Source organism: Symphalangus syndactylus, chromosome 22, assembly GCF_028878055.3.
Source record: "Symphalangus syndactylus isolate Jambi chromosome 22, NHGRI_mSymSyn1-v2.1_pri, whole genome shotgun sequence".
Taxonomy (NCBI): Eukaryota; Metazoa; Chordata; class Mammalia; order Primates; family Hylobatidae; genus Symphalangus; species Symphalangus syndactylus.
The window spans coordinates 20259593-20273693 of NC_072444.2; the positions used below are offsets into that span (position 1 = coordinate 20259593).

A 14101-nucleotide genomic window follows, 5' to 3' on the forward strand; every position below is an offset into this window, starting at 1 on the left:
GTTTGTCTCTTATCCACCCACACATTAAAAAAATTTCTTTCTCTTCTTCCAATATCTGCCCTTTCTCCTTTAAATATCCAAGGCCTCAAAATCATCTTTAGAGAAGGGCATAGACCTGCCTCCCAGACACGTGTCCTTAACTTTGGCAAATAAACCTCCTAAAATCATTGAGACTCGTCTTGGTCATTTTAATTGATTTACAAGACAATCACTAGCATTCTGATGTTGATCCTTCAGGAGATGGAATTTGAATAGCCTTTGAAGAACCTAAGAGGTCTGAAGTAGACAGAAGAGGAGATTTCATTCCATCTCCTGCCCACCCTGGCTTGGGCTCTCATTCTACCCTCACAAAGTCAATTTCACATTCTTTTTTTTTTTGAGACAGAGTCTCACTCTGTTGCCCAGTCTGGAGTGCAGTGGCTCAATCTCGGCTCACTGCAAGCTCCGCCTCCCAGGTTCATGCCATTCTCCTGCCTCAGCCTCTCCAAGTAGCTGGGACTACAGGCGCCCACCACCACGCCCGGCTAATTTTTTGTATTTTTAGTACAGATGGGGTTTCACCGTGGTCTCGATCTCCTGACCTCGTGATCCGCCCGCCTCGGCCTCCCAAAGTGCTGGGATTACAAGCATGAGCCACCGCCCCGGCTCACATTCTTAAATGACAGCAATTACTTACAGGCAATTTACTCTGCTCCAGGCACTGTTCACATTCTTTCCACACATTAACTAATTTGGTTCTCACCACCAGCCTGTAAGGCGGGTACTGTTCATTTTACAGATGAGGAAACTGAGGCACAGAGAGGTGAAGTCACTTTCCCAAACTCAAGAGTTAGGTATATTGGATCTCTGCTTCATAAAGAGAGTAAGGGTGGGCCCTGGCCTGGCCCCCACTGGTCCCCCGTGCTGCTCTCCCTGTGCTATGGTCAGACTGAATGGCCCACAGTTCCCTGCACCTGCCCCCCACCTTCCCATCTCCCGGGCTTTGCTTCTCACCTGCCCCTCATCTGGAGGGCTCTCCCTTCCCACATCCTTCTTGCAGAATCCAATCCAGCCCTGAAGGCCCATCTCAGTGGATTCTTTGCCACTGAATCCTCCCTTTATCACTCCAACCAAAAGGAATTTCTTCCTCAAAATGAGATCAGCCCTCTGTGGCAGGCAGAACAATGGTCTCCCAAAGATGACCACACCCTAGGCCCCCAAACCTGTGAATATGTTACCTTACACAGAAGAGGAAACTTGCAAATGTGATTAAGTTAACGACCTTGAGATGGGGAGATTATCCTAGCCAGATGGGTTACATTAGCCAGATGGGCCCAATGTAACCACAAGTGTCAGAGGCATTTGACCAGAGCAACTCCATCTTGTATAGGGGTTGCGTAAAATAAGGCTGAGATCTGCTGGGCTGCATTCCCAGTAAGTTAGGCATTCTAAGTCACAGCATGAGATAGGAGGTCAGCACAAGATACCGGTCACAAAGACCTTGCTGATAAAACAGGTGACAGTAAAGAAGCTGGCCAAACCCCACCAAAACCAAGATGATGATGAGAGTGACCTCTGGTCGTCCTCACTGCTCGTTATACATGAATTATAATATATTAGCATGCTAAAAGACACTCCCACCAGCATCATGACAGTTTACGGATACTATGGCAATGCTTGGAAGTTACCCTATATGGTCTAAAAAGTGGAGGAACCCTCAGTTCAGGGAATTGCCCACCCTTTACCCTGAAAACTCATGAATAATCCACCCCTTGTTTAGCATATAATCAAGAAATAACCATAAAAATGGGCAACCAGCAGCCTTTGGGACTGCTCTGTCTATGGAGCAGCCATTCTTTTATTCCTTTGCGTTCTTAATAAACTTGCTTTCACTTTATGGATTCACCTTGAATTCTTTCTTGGGCAAAATTCAAGAACCCTCTCTTGGGGTCTGGATTGGGACCACTTTCCAGTAATACAAAGGTCTTTAAGGCTGGGCGCGGTGGCTCATGCTAGTAATCCCAGCACTTTGGGAGGCCGAGGCAGGCGGATCATGAGGTCAGGAAATCGAAACCATCCTGGCTAACACGGTGAAACCTTGTCTCTACTAAAAATACAAAAAAAAAAAAAAAAAATTAGCTGGGCATGGTGGCAAGTGCCTGTAGTCCCAGCTACTCGGGAGGCTGAGGCAGGAAAATGGCATGAACCCGGGAGGCAGAGCTTGCAGTGAGCCAAGATCGCGCCACTGCCCTCCAGCCTGGGCAACATGGCAAGACTCCGTCTCAAAAAAAAAAAAAAAAAAAAAACCAAAGAAAAAAATTTAAAAAAAAAGGTCTTTATAAGAGGGAGGAAGGAGAGTCTGAGTCAGGGAAACTGTGATGATGGCAGCAGAGATCAGAGTGATGCTGTTGCTGGAAGGGGCCACAAGCCAAGGAATGCGGGCGCCTCTAGAAGCTGCAAGGAATGGGTTCTTCTCTGGAGCTTCCAGAAGGAATGCAGCCCTGCCGACACCTTGATTTTAGCCAAGTAAGATTCATTTTTTGGACTTCTGATCTTGCAAACTGGAAGGTAATAAATTTGTGCTGTTTGAAGTCACTAAGTTTGTAGTGATTTGTTACAGCAGCAATGTGTTATATTAAGTTTACCCCACAGCTGCCTCCTTAGGTATTTTAAGTTCAGCTGAAAGGTTTCTTTGTACATAGTAAACTGTAACCTAACTGGAGGTGTAAACAGCCTGTGACCTACTTTTATACCAAGCACTGTTTTGGCTGATCTCAGGCAGCCAACTGTTGAAACCATGTTCAAATGAGGCAGATGCCGAGCTGTAGTCAATCCAGCTGTTTCTGAGCCTCACTTCTGTGTTCTGTGGGTCACTTTCATTTTTCTGTCCATAAATATTGTTCAACCATGTGGCAGCTCCTGAGTCTTTCTGAACCTATTCTGGTTTGGGTAGAGGGGGCTGCCTGATTCACTAATGGTTCTTTGCTCCACTAAGCTGTTAAATTTAATTTGTCTTGTGTTTCTTTTAACAAATAGGAAACTAATACACCCTCTGTCTTTGAATGTCTCTGTCTCTCTTTTTTTAAGAGATGGGGTCTCATTCTTTCACGCACGCTAGACTGCAGTGGCACAATCACAGTGCACTGCAACTCAACCTCCCAGGCTGAAGTGACCCTTCCACTTCAGCCTCCTGAGTAGCTGGGACCACAGGTACATGCCATCACCCCTGGCTAATTTTAAAATAATTATTGTTTGTAGAGATGGAGTCTCCTTATCTCCAGGCTGGTCTCGAACTCCTGGGCTCAAGGGATCCTCCCATCTTGGCCTCCCGAAGTGCTGGGATTACAGACATGAGCCACCACGCCACGCCTCTGTCTCTCTCTTGATCCTGGGTAAAACCCTGTACTCTTGAGTGATATGATGGCTGAGGTCTGGAAAAGTGGCAGGCAATCAAAAAAACACTTGAACCAAAATCAGCATCTTCATAAGAAAAAAGAAAAAGTAGTAGTAGATTTTTTAAAAAGTTAGTATGCTGGCCAGGCACGATGGCTCACGCCTGTAATCCCAGCATTTTGGGAGGCTGAGGTGGGAGGACTGCTTTTGACCAGCCTGGGCAAAATAGCGAGACCCTGTCTCCACAAAAAGAAAAAAAAAAAAGCTGGGCGCGGTGGCTCCCGCCTGTAATCCCAGCACTTTGGGAGGCTGAGGCAGGTGAATCATGAGGTCTGGAGATCGAGACCATCTTGGCTAACACAGTGAAACCCCATCTCTACTAAAAATACAAAAAAATTAGCCGGGCGTTGTGGCAGGTGCCTGTAGTCCCAGCTACTTGGGAGGTTGAGACAAGAGAATGGCATGAACCCGGGAGGCGGAGTTTGCAGTGAGCCAAGATCACTGCACTCCAGCCTGGGCGATAGAGCGAGACTCCATCTCAAAAAAAAAAAAACAGAAAAAAAAAAAAAAGAAAAAAGATCAGCATGCCAATTTTCGCCTTGTGTGCATATGAATGGCAAAAGGTGAAAATATAAAAATGTTTATTCAGAGCTCAAAGTCACGGGGAAGTCTGATCAAGACATTAAGTCACACTCAGCAGTCAGGTTATTCTCCCCGCCTCCGTTTGGGAGTTTGACATTTAGAATTTCTGTCATCCTCAGTGACATTTCGGTCTTGGCACCTTCTCCCGTCCTGACACTGTTGCCTGAGTTGGCATTTGCATGCCTGCAGCAGATGACAAGCTACCCACCTTTCTCTGTGTGGCCATTAACCTTTGTTTTCACAATCATCCTGTGAGTGAGCCATTGTTATTCTTTTACAGGTGAGAAAACAGGTTCAGAGAGGCAAAGTGACGTGTCTGGGTGCTGGCTGATAATGGCAGGTCTGGGTCCTCTTGCAGCCCAGCCTGGTGCCATTCCTGCCACATCACGACTACCTCTTTCTCTGCATTGGTGCCACCCTGCTGTGCCCAGCATCCAGCACTTCCTAAAGACCAATGCTTCCCAAAGTGTGGTCTTCGGAACAGCAGCATCTGCCTCACCGGGGAATTTGTTAAAAATGCAGATTCTTGGGCTCCACTCAGTCCTACTGAGTTGGAAACTCTAGGAGTGGGGCCCAGAAGTGTGTGTTTTTTGTTTGTTTTGGTTTTTCTGAGAGGAGGTCTTGCTGGAGTGCAGAGGCACAATCATAGCTCATGGCAGACTTGAACTCCTGGGCTCAAGCAATCCTCCTGTCTCAGCCTCCTGAGTAGCTGGGACTACAGACACACACTACCACATCCAGCTAATGTAAAAAACATTTTTATAGAGATGAGAGTCTCAGTATGTTGCCCGGGCTTGTCTCGAACTCCTGGCCTCAAGCGATCCTCCTACCTTGGCCTCCCAAAGTGCTGGGATTACAGGCGTAAGCCACAGTGCCCAGCAGCAATCTGTGTTTTAACACACTCTCCAGATGCTTTTGATACATACTCAAGTGTGAGAACCACTGCCAAAGAAGATGCTAACACGAGTTTGTTGAATTAGCCTGATTTTTGAGTGGAATCTGAGGGAACCATGCCATGATGCACAGGACAGAATAAATAAAGCATTATGATGGCCAGGCACAGTGGCTCACACCTGTAATCCCAACACTTTGGGAGGCCGAGGAGGGTGGATCACCTGAGGTCAGGAGTTTGAGACAAGCCTGGCCAACATGGTGAAACTCTGTCTCTACTAAAAATACAAAAAATTTAGCCAGGTGTGGTGGTGGGTGTCTGTAATCCCAGCCACTCAGGAGGCTGAGGCAGGAAAATCGCTTGAACCTGGGAGGTGGAGGTTGCAGTGAGCAAAGATCTCACCATTGCACTCCAGTCTAGGCGACAAGAGCAAGACTCCATCTCAAAAAAAAAAAAAAAAAAAAAAAGGCATTATGTCTGTGGCATGCATTGTTATTGCTATTTTCTTATGCAGAAAAGCCATACACACAGCCAGGCACAGTGGCTCATGCCTGTAACCCAAGCACTTTGGGAAGCTGAGGCAGGTGGATTGCTTGAGTCCAGAAGTTTGAGACCAGCCTGGGCAACATGGCTAAACTCCGTCTCTACAGGTATCTCCATGACAACTCTGCGACATAGGTGCTATTGCAGTTCCCCTTCTACAAATGAAGAAACTGAGGCTGGAGAAAATGCATACGCTGGTATCTGTTGAGAGCTACTGTGAGCCTGGCATTCTACACACATTGTCTCATCAGCTGAACATTCATGGCAGCACTATGAGGTCTTGCTACTGTGAGGCAGGTATCCCTCTTCCCATTTTACAGATGAGCACATTGAGGCTCTGCCCCAGTCATGCAGTCCCACAGCTTCTGCTGAATGCCCAGCTGAAATGTAGCCACAGACAGATGCTGGGTGCGGGGTTGGGGAGACGGGTGGGGGGGGGTTGTTATTGGGCAGGGGTGTTATTTTATTTATTTATTTTAATTTTTTTTTTTTTGAGACAAAGTCTCGCTCTGTTGCCCAGGCTGGAGTGCAGTGGCACGATCTTGGCTCACCGCAAGTTCTACCTCCCGGGTTCACGCCATTCTCCTGCCTCAGCCTCCTGAGTAGCTGGGACTACAGGTGCCCACCACCACACCTGGCTAATTTTTTTGTATTTTTAGTAGAGACGGGGTTTCACTGTGTTAGCCAGAATGGTCTCGATCTCCTGACCTCGTGATCTGGCCCCCTCGGCCTCCCAAAGTGCTGAGATTACAGGTGTGAGTCACCGTGCCCGGCTATTTATTTATTTGTGAGACAGAGTCTTGCTCTGTCACCCGGGCTGGAGTGCAGTAGTGTGCTCTCAGCTCACAGCAACCTCCACCTCACAGGTTCAAATGATTCTCCTGCCTCAGCCTCCTAGTAGCTGAGACTACAGATGTGTACCACCATGCCCAGCTAATTTTTGTATTTTTAATAGAGACGGAGTTTTGCCATGTTGGCCAGGCTTGTCTCAAACTTCTGGCCTCATGTGATCAGCGCACCTTGGCCTCCCAAAGTGTTGGGATTACAGGTGTGAACCACTGTGTACAGCTAGGAGTGTTATTGACATAAATGGGAAGATGGGGGTGGCAGCCTCCTCATCAAGAGGAGGAAAAGGCAGGGAGCCAGGCTGGTTTTGTTTTCGCTGGGCCATCTGGGTAGAGGCACCCTGTGGATAGGGGCCGAGAGAGGAGGGGTCAGGGCAGAGCTGTGGGTCAGGAAGGCAGCCAGGTCCAAGTGACAGGGGTAGCCCCGGGAGGCTGTGAGGTCACTGTGGGTGGGGACTGGGGGTTGGGGGAAAAGCCCCTGAATGGGAACCCAGTGTAGGATCCCAGAATTTTCTCCAAAATGGAAAGGAAGAATTCCTCTTTCCCAGGGCTACAAGGGAAGGTATGAGAAAAGGGTGTGGGTCACAGCAGGCACCAATTTTTAGAAAGTTTTCTTTTACTTGCTGCTCCCCTCCTCCCTCTCCTGTTGAACTAACACTGCAGTCTTTGACCAAAGGAGCCAGTGGGTGGCAGGTGGGGGGGTCCTTCCTGAGGGGTCATGGAAGCAAAAACTATGTCCCAGTGGCCTGGCATGTAGGGGCTCCTGCATTGTAAGGGATGGTAGTGGCTGATGTCAGGATGGTGGAATGTTTTTGAGTATGTTCTCTTTCTCTCCATCTCCCTCTCAATTTTTCTCTCTTTCCCTTTTATCCTCCGCCCTCTCTTGTTGCAAAAAAAGATTTCATAATAACTGAGTGTCAAGTACGTCCCAGGCATTATAGGGGATGCAAAGAGGAATGACACGCTTCCTGCTCTCAACTTTCTTTCATTCACTCAAAAAACACTTAAATAGCACCTCCTGCGTGACAGGCATAGTTTCCCTTAAAACACACACTCATTCCTTCATTCATTCATTCAATCAATCAATCACCACACACTCACTCACCCCTCACTGTGTACCAGACCTTGTGCTGAGGACAAAGGTGGATGGGACAAGGTGGATAGGACAAGGTGGAAAATCTGGGGTTCCCTTGTGGAATCCCCCCAGTTCTCCTTGACAACGACATCATTCTACATCTGCTAAACTCAAGCCATGGCTGTCCCTGCCTGTCCCCTCAGCTCGGGTGGTGGCTTTTCCACCTGCTCCCAGCCTGGTTCCCATGCTGACGGGGGTGGGGAGCGGGATGGCTGGGTTGTCATCACCCTGGGTGGCACTGACCTGGGCCTCGGGGAGATTGTCAGGGTCAGTGTGAACGGAACATATTAATTCCCAACATACCACATACCACAGCAGGCCAGTCTGTCTACACCAGCCAGCCAGGGCACAGCATGTGCTTGTGGTTTTGCACTCAGCCATCACCAGCTGCTTGAAGCAGTTTGGGATCAGATACTCTCCTGCAGACCAGCTGGGCTGGAGTGGTTCAGCTGCCCACGGGAAACCTCTCCCAGGCCAGGCCAGGAGCAGCAGGCAGCCTCAAGGGAGTGAGAGAGGCAATGAGCTTGGGCTGCTTCTGACAGGCTGTGTGACCTTGACCTAGCCACTGGCCCTTCCTGGGTCTCAGCTTCCTTCTCTGTAAAATGGGAATCACGTCGACATGCTTCCTGGGTGGCTGCAGGGTTTGGAGGGCCCAGCATGTGGTAGCTGCTCAGTATGGGACGGCTACTATAATAACAATAAATGAAGCAGCAGACAGCTCAGCCCAGGGGGCAGTTCCCGGCCAGGAGATGCCCCAGTGGCTCCGGTGCCTTTCTGCTCAGGTGCCTCCATTTACGATAGACCTACCTGGCTGGACCAAAACTTAACCAAGGCCCTTGTTTCTCTGCCAAAGCCCAGAGGCTCATTCTCTTGGTTCTGTGTGCTGTTGTTTTCCTTCATTCTCTCAAAGCCTCAGTGATAAGCCAGGTCTTCCAACTGCCTGGGCACTGTGGTCAGAGGATGGGGACAGGAGAGGGACACTCCATGTGTCTGGTCCACCAAGAAAATGAATAAGGGGCTCAAAAGACAATGGAGGCCGAGGGGCGCACAGCAGGTGGACCGAGGGGCTAGGTCCGCTTCAGCCCCCTCTGTCCCATGTGGCTTCCTCAAGAGGGGAAGGGAGAAGGGCACAAACGGGTGGGTCTGGCACCTTTATAGCCACTCTCCCTGCTAGATGGGGAAACTGAGGCTCAGAGAGGTAAGGGCCAGCTGGGAACTGGGCCACTGGGATTCGACTCTAAGATGTGTGTGCTTCCTCTGGCTGTGTTCCAGATGTTCTCAGCTCCTAAACAAGGAACTTTCATAAACATCTGGGGGTTCACACCAGGTATGTGCATTCCCTCAAGCATGTGACCCATGTGTGTTATCATAAGACCATCCAGAGCTGAATCTTCTTGTAACTTCCAATACCCTCCATACAGCCAGCACTGGGAGCTTGAGCTCCAGACAGTGACATCATTCCATCATTCCTCCAACTCCAGCATCCGCCATCTCCTGACCAAACATCCCCATGAGGGTGGCACTCAGTGTCTGCCACTCTCACACATGGAGGCTCATGCAGTCCTTGCTGCTGTCAAAGGAAAATAAATCTCAGGACCCCAAACTCACTAAGCCAAAGGGAAAGTCAAGCTGGGAACTGGGTCATGCAAATCTGCCTCCCATTTTCTTTCTTTCTTTCTTTCCTTCCTTCCTCCCTCCCTCCCTTCCTTCCTTCCTTCCTTTTTTTTTTTTTTTTTTTTGACAAGGTCTTGGTCTGTCACCCAGCCTGGAGTATGCTGGCATGATCTCGGCTGACTGCAGCCTCTGCCTCCCAGGTTCAAGCAATTCTCATGCCTCAGCCTCCCGAGTAGCTGGGATTACAGGCAGGCACCACCACGCCTGGCTAAGTTTTTGTATTTTTAGTAGAGATGGGGTTTCACCATGTTGGCCAGGCTGGTCTCGAACTCCTGACCTCAAGTGATCCGCCCACTTCAGCCTCCCAAAGTGCTGGGATTACAGGCCTGAGCTACCACGCCTGGCCTCATTGTTTGTTTTTTTCTTTTTTTTTCTTTTTTTTTTGAGGCAGAGTCTTGCTCTGTCACCTAGGCTGGAGGGCAGTGGTGCCATCCCTGCTCACTGCAACGTCTGCCTCCCAGGTTCAAGCGATTCTCCTGCCTTATCCTCCCGTGTAGCTGGGACTACAGGCGCACGCCACCATGCCCAGCTAATTTTTGTATTTTTAGTAGAGACGGGGTTTCACCATATTGGACAGGATGGTCTCGATCCCTTGACCTCATGATCTGCCCACCTCAACCTCCCAAAGTGCTGGGATTACAGGCATGAGCTACCGTGCCCAGCCCCATTTTGTTTCTAAATAAGATGGCTACAAACATTAAAAGAAAAAAAAAAGTTACATATCTCCCTCACAATTTGCTGATAAGGAAATTCCTCGTGAGCCTTAAGATCTTTCTGCTGAACCAGTTCTGTTGAATTTCACCCTGACAATGTAAGTTAATAGCTTATCTTCACAGGCATGGAACAAAGGACAGAAATCAGAAATCAAAGTTATCCCTCTGCTCACCTGCAACAAATGCATATCTGATTTCTTCCTTTGCTCTATGTTTATCTTATGTGACAATATAGATTCACTGAGCTCAAGGCATAAGTGACTATTCCTCTCCCCACCTCACACGGAAAATGTATTCAGTGAAAGCTGATCAAAGACTCAGAAGAATGCAACCACTTACCTCTTATCTACCCATCTTTTTTTTCTTTCTTCCTCTTTCCCCCAATACCCACTTTTTTTTTTTTTTTTTTTTTGAGGTGGAGTTTCACTCTTGTTGCCCAGGTTGGAGTGCGATGGTGCAATCTCGGCTCACTGCAACCTCCGCCTCCCGGGTTCAAGTGATTCTCTTGCCTCAGCTTCCTGAGTAGCTGGGATTACAGGTGTCCACCACCACGCCTGGCTAATTTTTGTATTTTTGGTAGAGATGGGGTTTCACCATGTTGTCCAGGCTGGTCTCAAACTCCTGACCTCAGGTGATCCACCGTCCTCGGCCTTCTGAAGTGCTGGGATTACAGGCGTGAGCCACCGCACCCAGCCAGATACCCACTCTTTTCCCTTTAAATATTGAAGTCCCCAGACCCATTTAGGAAAAAGCATGGACTACAGATTTTTCCTGTTTCTGTATTCTTTTCCTGGGCACGTCCTTAACCTTGGAAATAAATCACTGAAAATGATTGACACTCACCTTAGTCATTTTCTTTGATTTGCATTGGAAAGGGGACCCCTCTGCCAGACACTTGGTGTGCATTATATAATTTAATCTTCACCACAACCCAGCAAGGGGTGTTAATTTTCCCATTTTACAGATGGGTAAACCGAGGCTCAGAAATACAAACAGACTTGTCCAGGCTCCCCACTATCATACCAAATGGTCTCCTATTCGGAAGGAGACCCAGCCAGGTGCAGTGGCTCAAGCCTGTAATCCCATAATCCCAGCACTTTAGGAGGCCAAGGTGGGTGGATCACGAGGTCAAGAGATCAAGACCATCCTGGCTAACAAGGTGAAACCCTGTCTCTACTGAAAATACAAAAGAATTAGCCGGGCATGGTGGCAGGTGCCTGTAGTGCCAGCTACTCGGGAGGCTGAGGCAGGAGAATGGTGTGAACTCAGGAGGCAGTGCTTGCAGTGAGCCAAGATCGCGCCACTGCACTCCAGCCTGGGCTGGACAGAGCGAGACTCTGTCTAAAAAAAAAAAAAAAAAAAGAAGGAGACCCTGGGAGGAAGAAGAGAGACCATAGATGGCAGTTTCTGAATACCCACTGCCCTTTGCAGTTGGCACCTCCTGGACCCCCACCCCTTCTAGGCTTTTACCAAATCCTTTGGAAGCTGAATGAGCTCTGCCCACAGGGAGCAGTGCCCAGGGGGGGTCCACTCCACAGCATTTGGAGGCAGGGTGTGCTGAGAAGCAGGGTGGGTTTAGGGTCAGACAGTCCTGGCTTTGCCACCTTTAAATTTTTTTTTTTGAGACACAGTCTCACTCTGTTGCTCTTGCTGGAGTGCAGTGGTTAAATCTTGCCTCACTGCAACCTCCACCTCCCAGGTTCAAGCGACTCTTGTGCCTCAGCCTCCTGAGTAGTTGGGATTACAGGCATGTGCCACTATTCCCATCTAATTTTTTTTTTGTTTTTTTTGAGATGGAGTCTCACTATGTCACCCAGGCTGGAGTTCAGTGGCACGATCTCGGTTCACTGCAGCCTCCGCCTCCTTGGTTCAAGCGATTCTCCTGCCTCAGCCTCCTAAGTAACTGGGACTACAGCTGTGCGCTACCATGCCCGGCTATTTTTTGTATTTTTAGTAGAGACGGGGTTTCACCACGTTGGCCGGGATGGTCTCGATTTCCTGACCTCGATGAAGACAGGGAGACGGATGGCCTGGTTTGCCCCATAATAATTTATCTGTGGTGTGGTCCTGGGGAATTTGCACTTGTACATGGCAAAGAACCCACAGCTATGAGACTGGCACTTCCCAGGGCTGCTGGGCTCTTCTCTCTCCAGCTACTCCCCTGGCAGTGCCTGCGGAGGCTGGAGCCTGGAGCCTGGAGCCTGGAGCCAAACACATGCTCCTGTGTCAGTAGAACTGGCTCATCCAGCATCTCTTGACCTGCCTGCAAAACCCCAGAAGGTCCCCCTCTTACCTGCAGATGTCAAGCTGAGTCAAGGTGCCCAGCACACACACGGCATGGGTGGGCTGCTGTGGGGCCACACGGATCAATGTCCCCTGGGCCATCGTCGGGCTAGCTCATCCCTCTGGCTGTAGGAAGCCCCTGGGCTGGTTCCTTTATACCACCCAGCGGAGGCCATGAGTCAGCACCTGCGGTCTGTGGCCCAGAGGCTCACCCCTCCCCACTCAGGTCAGGGGTGTGGGCTCTCAAAATCTCCTCTGCCCTGGGGCTGCCCCTTGGACCCCTAGATGGGTGTCAGTGCTGGCTGGTACCAGTGGCAGAGTGGTTCTGTCAGTTTCCTGGGAAGGATGGATGGCTCAGAAAGCCTGGGGTGGAGAGTGGGGCTGAGGGGTTGGGTCCCAGTCGTCGTGCCCATAGCCCCATCCCTGCCTGGAAGCCCTGAACACCTTGATCTATCCAATCTCACCTATGTCAAACGGGTATCAGAGAGGGGAAGGTGGGAAGAGCAGGGAGATTTTAGGTAAGCAGTCACAGGCCAGGCTACGCGTTCAAAGACCAACCAGGCTTGGGACAATTCTCTCCACCTGGGCCGCCCACGTGACAGCTCACATTCTTGGTATTTTCTCTACACCAGGCACGTTTTCCCGCACTTCACATAGAATACCTTATTACGACAAACCTGTGAACTAGATAATACCATTATCCCCTGATTTCACCCTCACAGCAGCCCTCTGACGTTGGTGCCATTATTATACCCACTTTACAGAGGAGAAAACGGAGGTGCAGAGTGCTTCCACAGCTCGAGAGTGGTAGAGCCAGAATTGGAACCAAAGGTGTCCAGTTCCAGAGTGTGAGATTCATTAGCTGCCTGTCTATATGACACGTGCTTTCCAGACTGTATCACAGCTACATCTCGCTACAATACAAGGTATATATGGGCTTATTACAACCCATTTTACAGAAGGAAAATTGAGGCTCAGAGAGTAAAAGTGACTAGCTCTTGCCCAAGCTGCCAGAGCTAGCATGCGGCAGAGCTGGGAGGAGAAGATGAGCTTCCTGGCATGTTAGTTGATGTTCTCTGCATGCTCCAGGATACCTGCCTCTTGCCAGGGCCTCTGGGTGTCAGACCAGACAGTGCAGGTGTGGACCACGTCTGCCAGGGGGGCGTCCATGCGGCCTCAGAGCTGTGGTTGCACCTGGGCCGTTGGTGCCAGGCTCTGCCTTTAATGAGGCAATTGGGGGGTGGCAGATGGGTCCCAACAAGGAGCACTCAGAGGACGCATGCATGGGGGTCTGGCATGAACACAGAGCATTCGGCAAGTTGGATATTTTGTGCTCATTTTTGTTTGCTTGCTTTGGCTTTGAAGCAAAGAATTTGCCTCATTAATTCAGAGCCAGGCTGTGGGATCAAGCAGGCTTTAGTTCAAATCCTGCCTCATGCCAACATCCCCATGGAGTGGGTCCTATCAGGATGCCCCTGTGTAGATGAGGCCACAAAGACTTAGATTGAGTGAGACTCCCAAGGTCTCACAAGCCCTACAGTGGGGATCTGGATTCAGACCACCTTATCTGGGCTCAAAGCTTATCTTCTGTATCAGCAGATGACGATGTGGCCGGGTCTGACGTTCTGACGCATCTACATGACTGCCTGCACACAGTAAGTGTTAATAAACCCAGTTTCTCTGGCTGACCGCATGATTAGAACTAGTTTGAGCTTCTACTGGAAAGTGGCAGGAGGGAGCTGTCCATTGTTAGAGTTGGGAGGGCCCTTAGAGAACACCCAATCTAGTCCTCGTTCTGCAGAAGGGGAGACTGAAGCACAGAAAGGGAGTGGGACCTGCCCACGGTCACACAGCAAATCAGAGGGAGGGCTGGCCTCTACCCCAAGTCTTAGGTCTCTTGAGGTTGTTTTCTTCTGTTCATTCTTTTCTTTCTTATTTTCTTCAGCAGTTTGGGGTTTAAATTTGCTGTGAATGAGCCACAAAGAGGACGAGCCCCAAAGCA

The 14101-nt window shown here is 49.5% G+C and overlaps 1 protein-coding gene across 3 annotated transcripts in view; it reads right to left on the reverse strand.

Annotated features, from left to right (window-relative positions):
* The window catches only part of PADI4 (peptidyl arginine deiminase 4), a 55219-nt gene extending 42992 nt beyond the window's left edge, over window positions 1-12227 (reverse strand). For 2 of the 3 annotated variants that reach the window (XM_063631156.1, XM_055261789.2), the window contains exon 1: window positions 12110-12206. In XM_063631156.1, the coding sequence (XP_063487226.1) occupies window positions 12110-12201 (92 nt within the window). In that variant the 5' untranslated portion in view covers window positions 12202-12206. Of the gene's footprint in view, window positions 1-12109 lie in introns of all 3 variants that reach the window. The other variant, XM_055261788.1, reaches the window with a different exon arrangement.
* Window positions 12228-14101: the final 1874 nt, after the last annotated feature.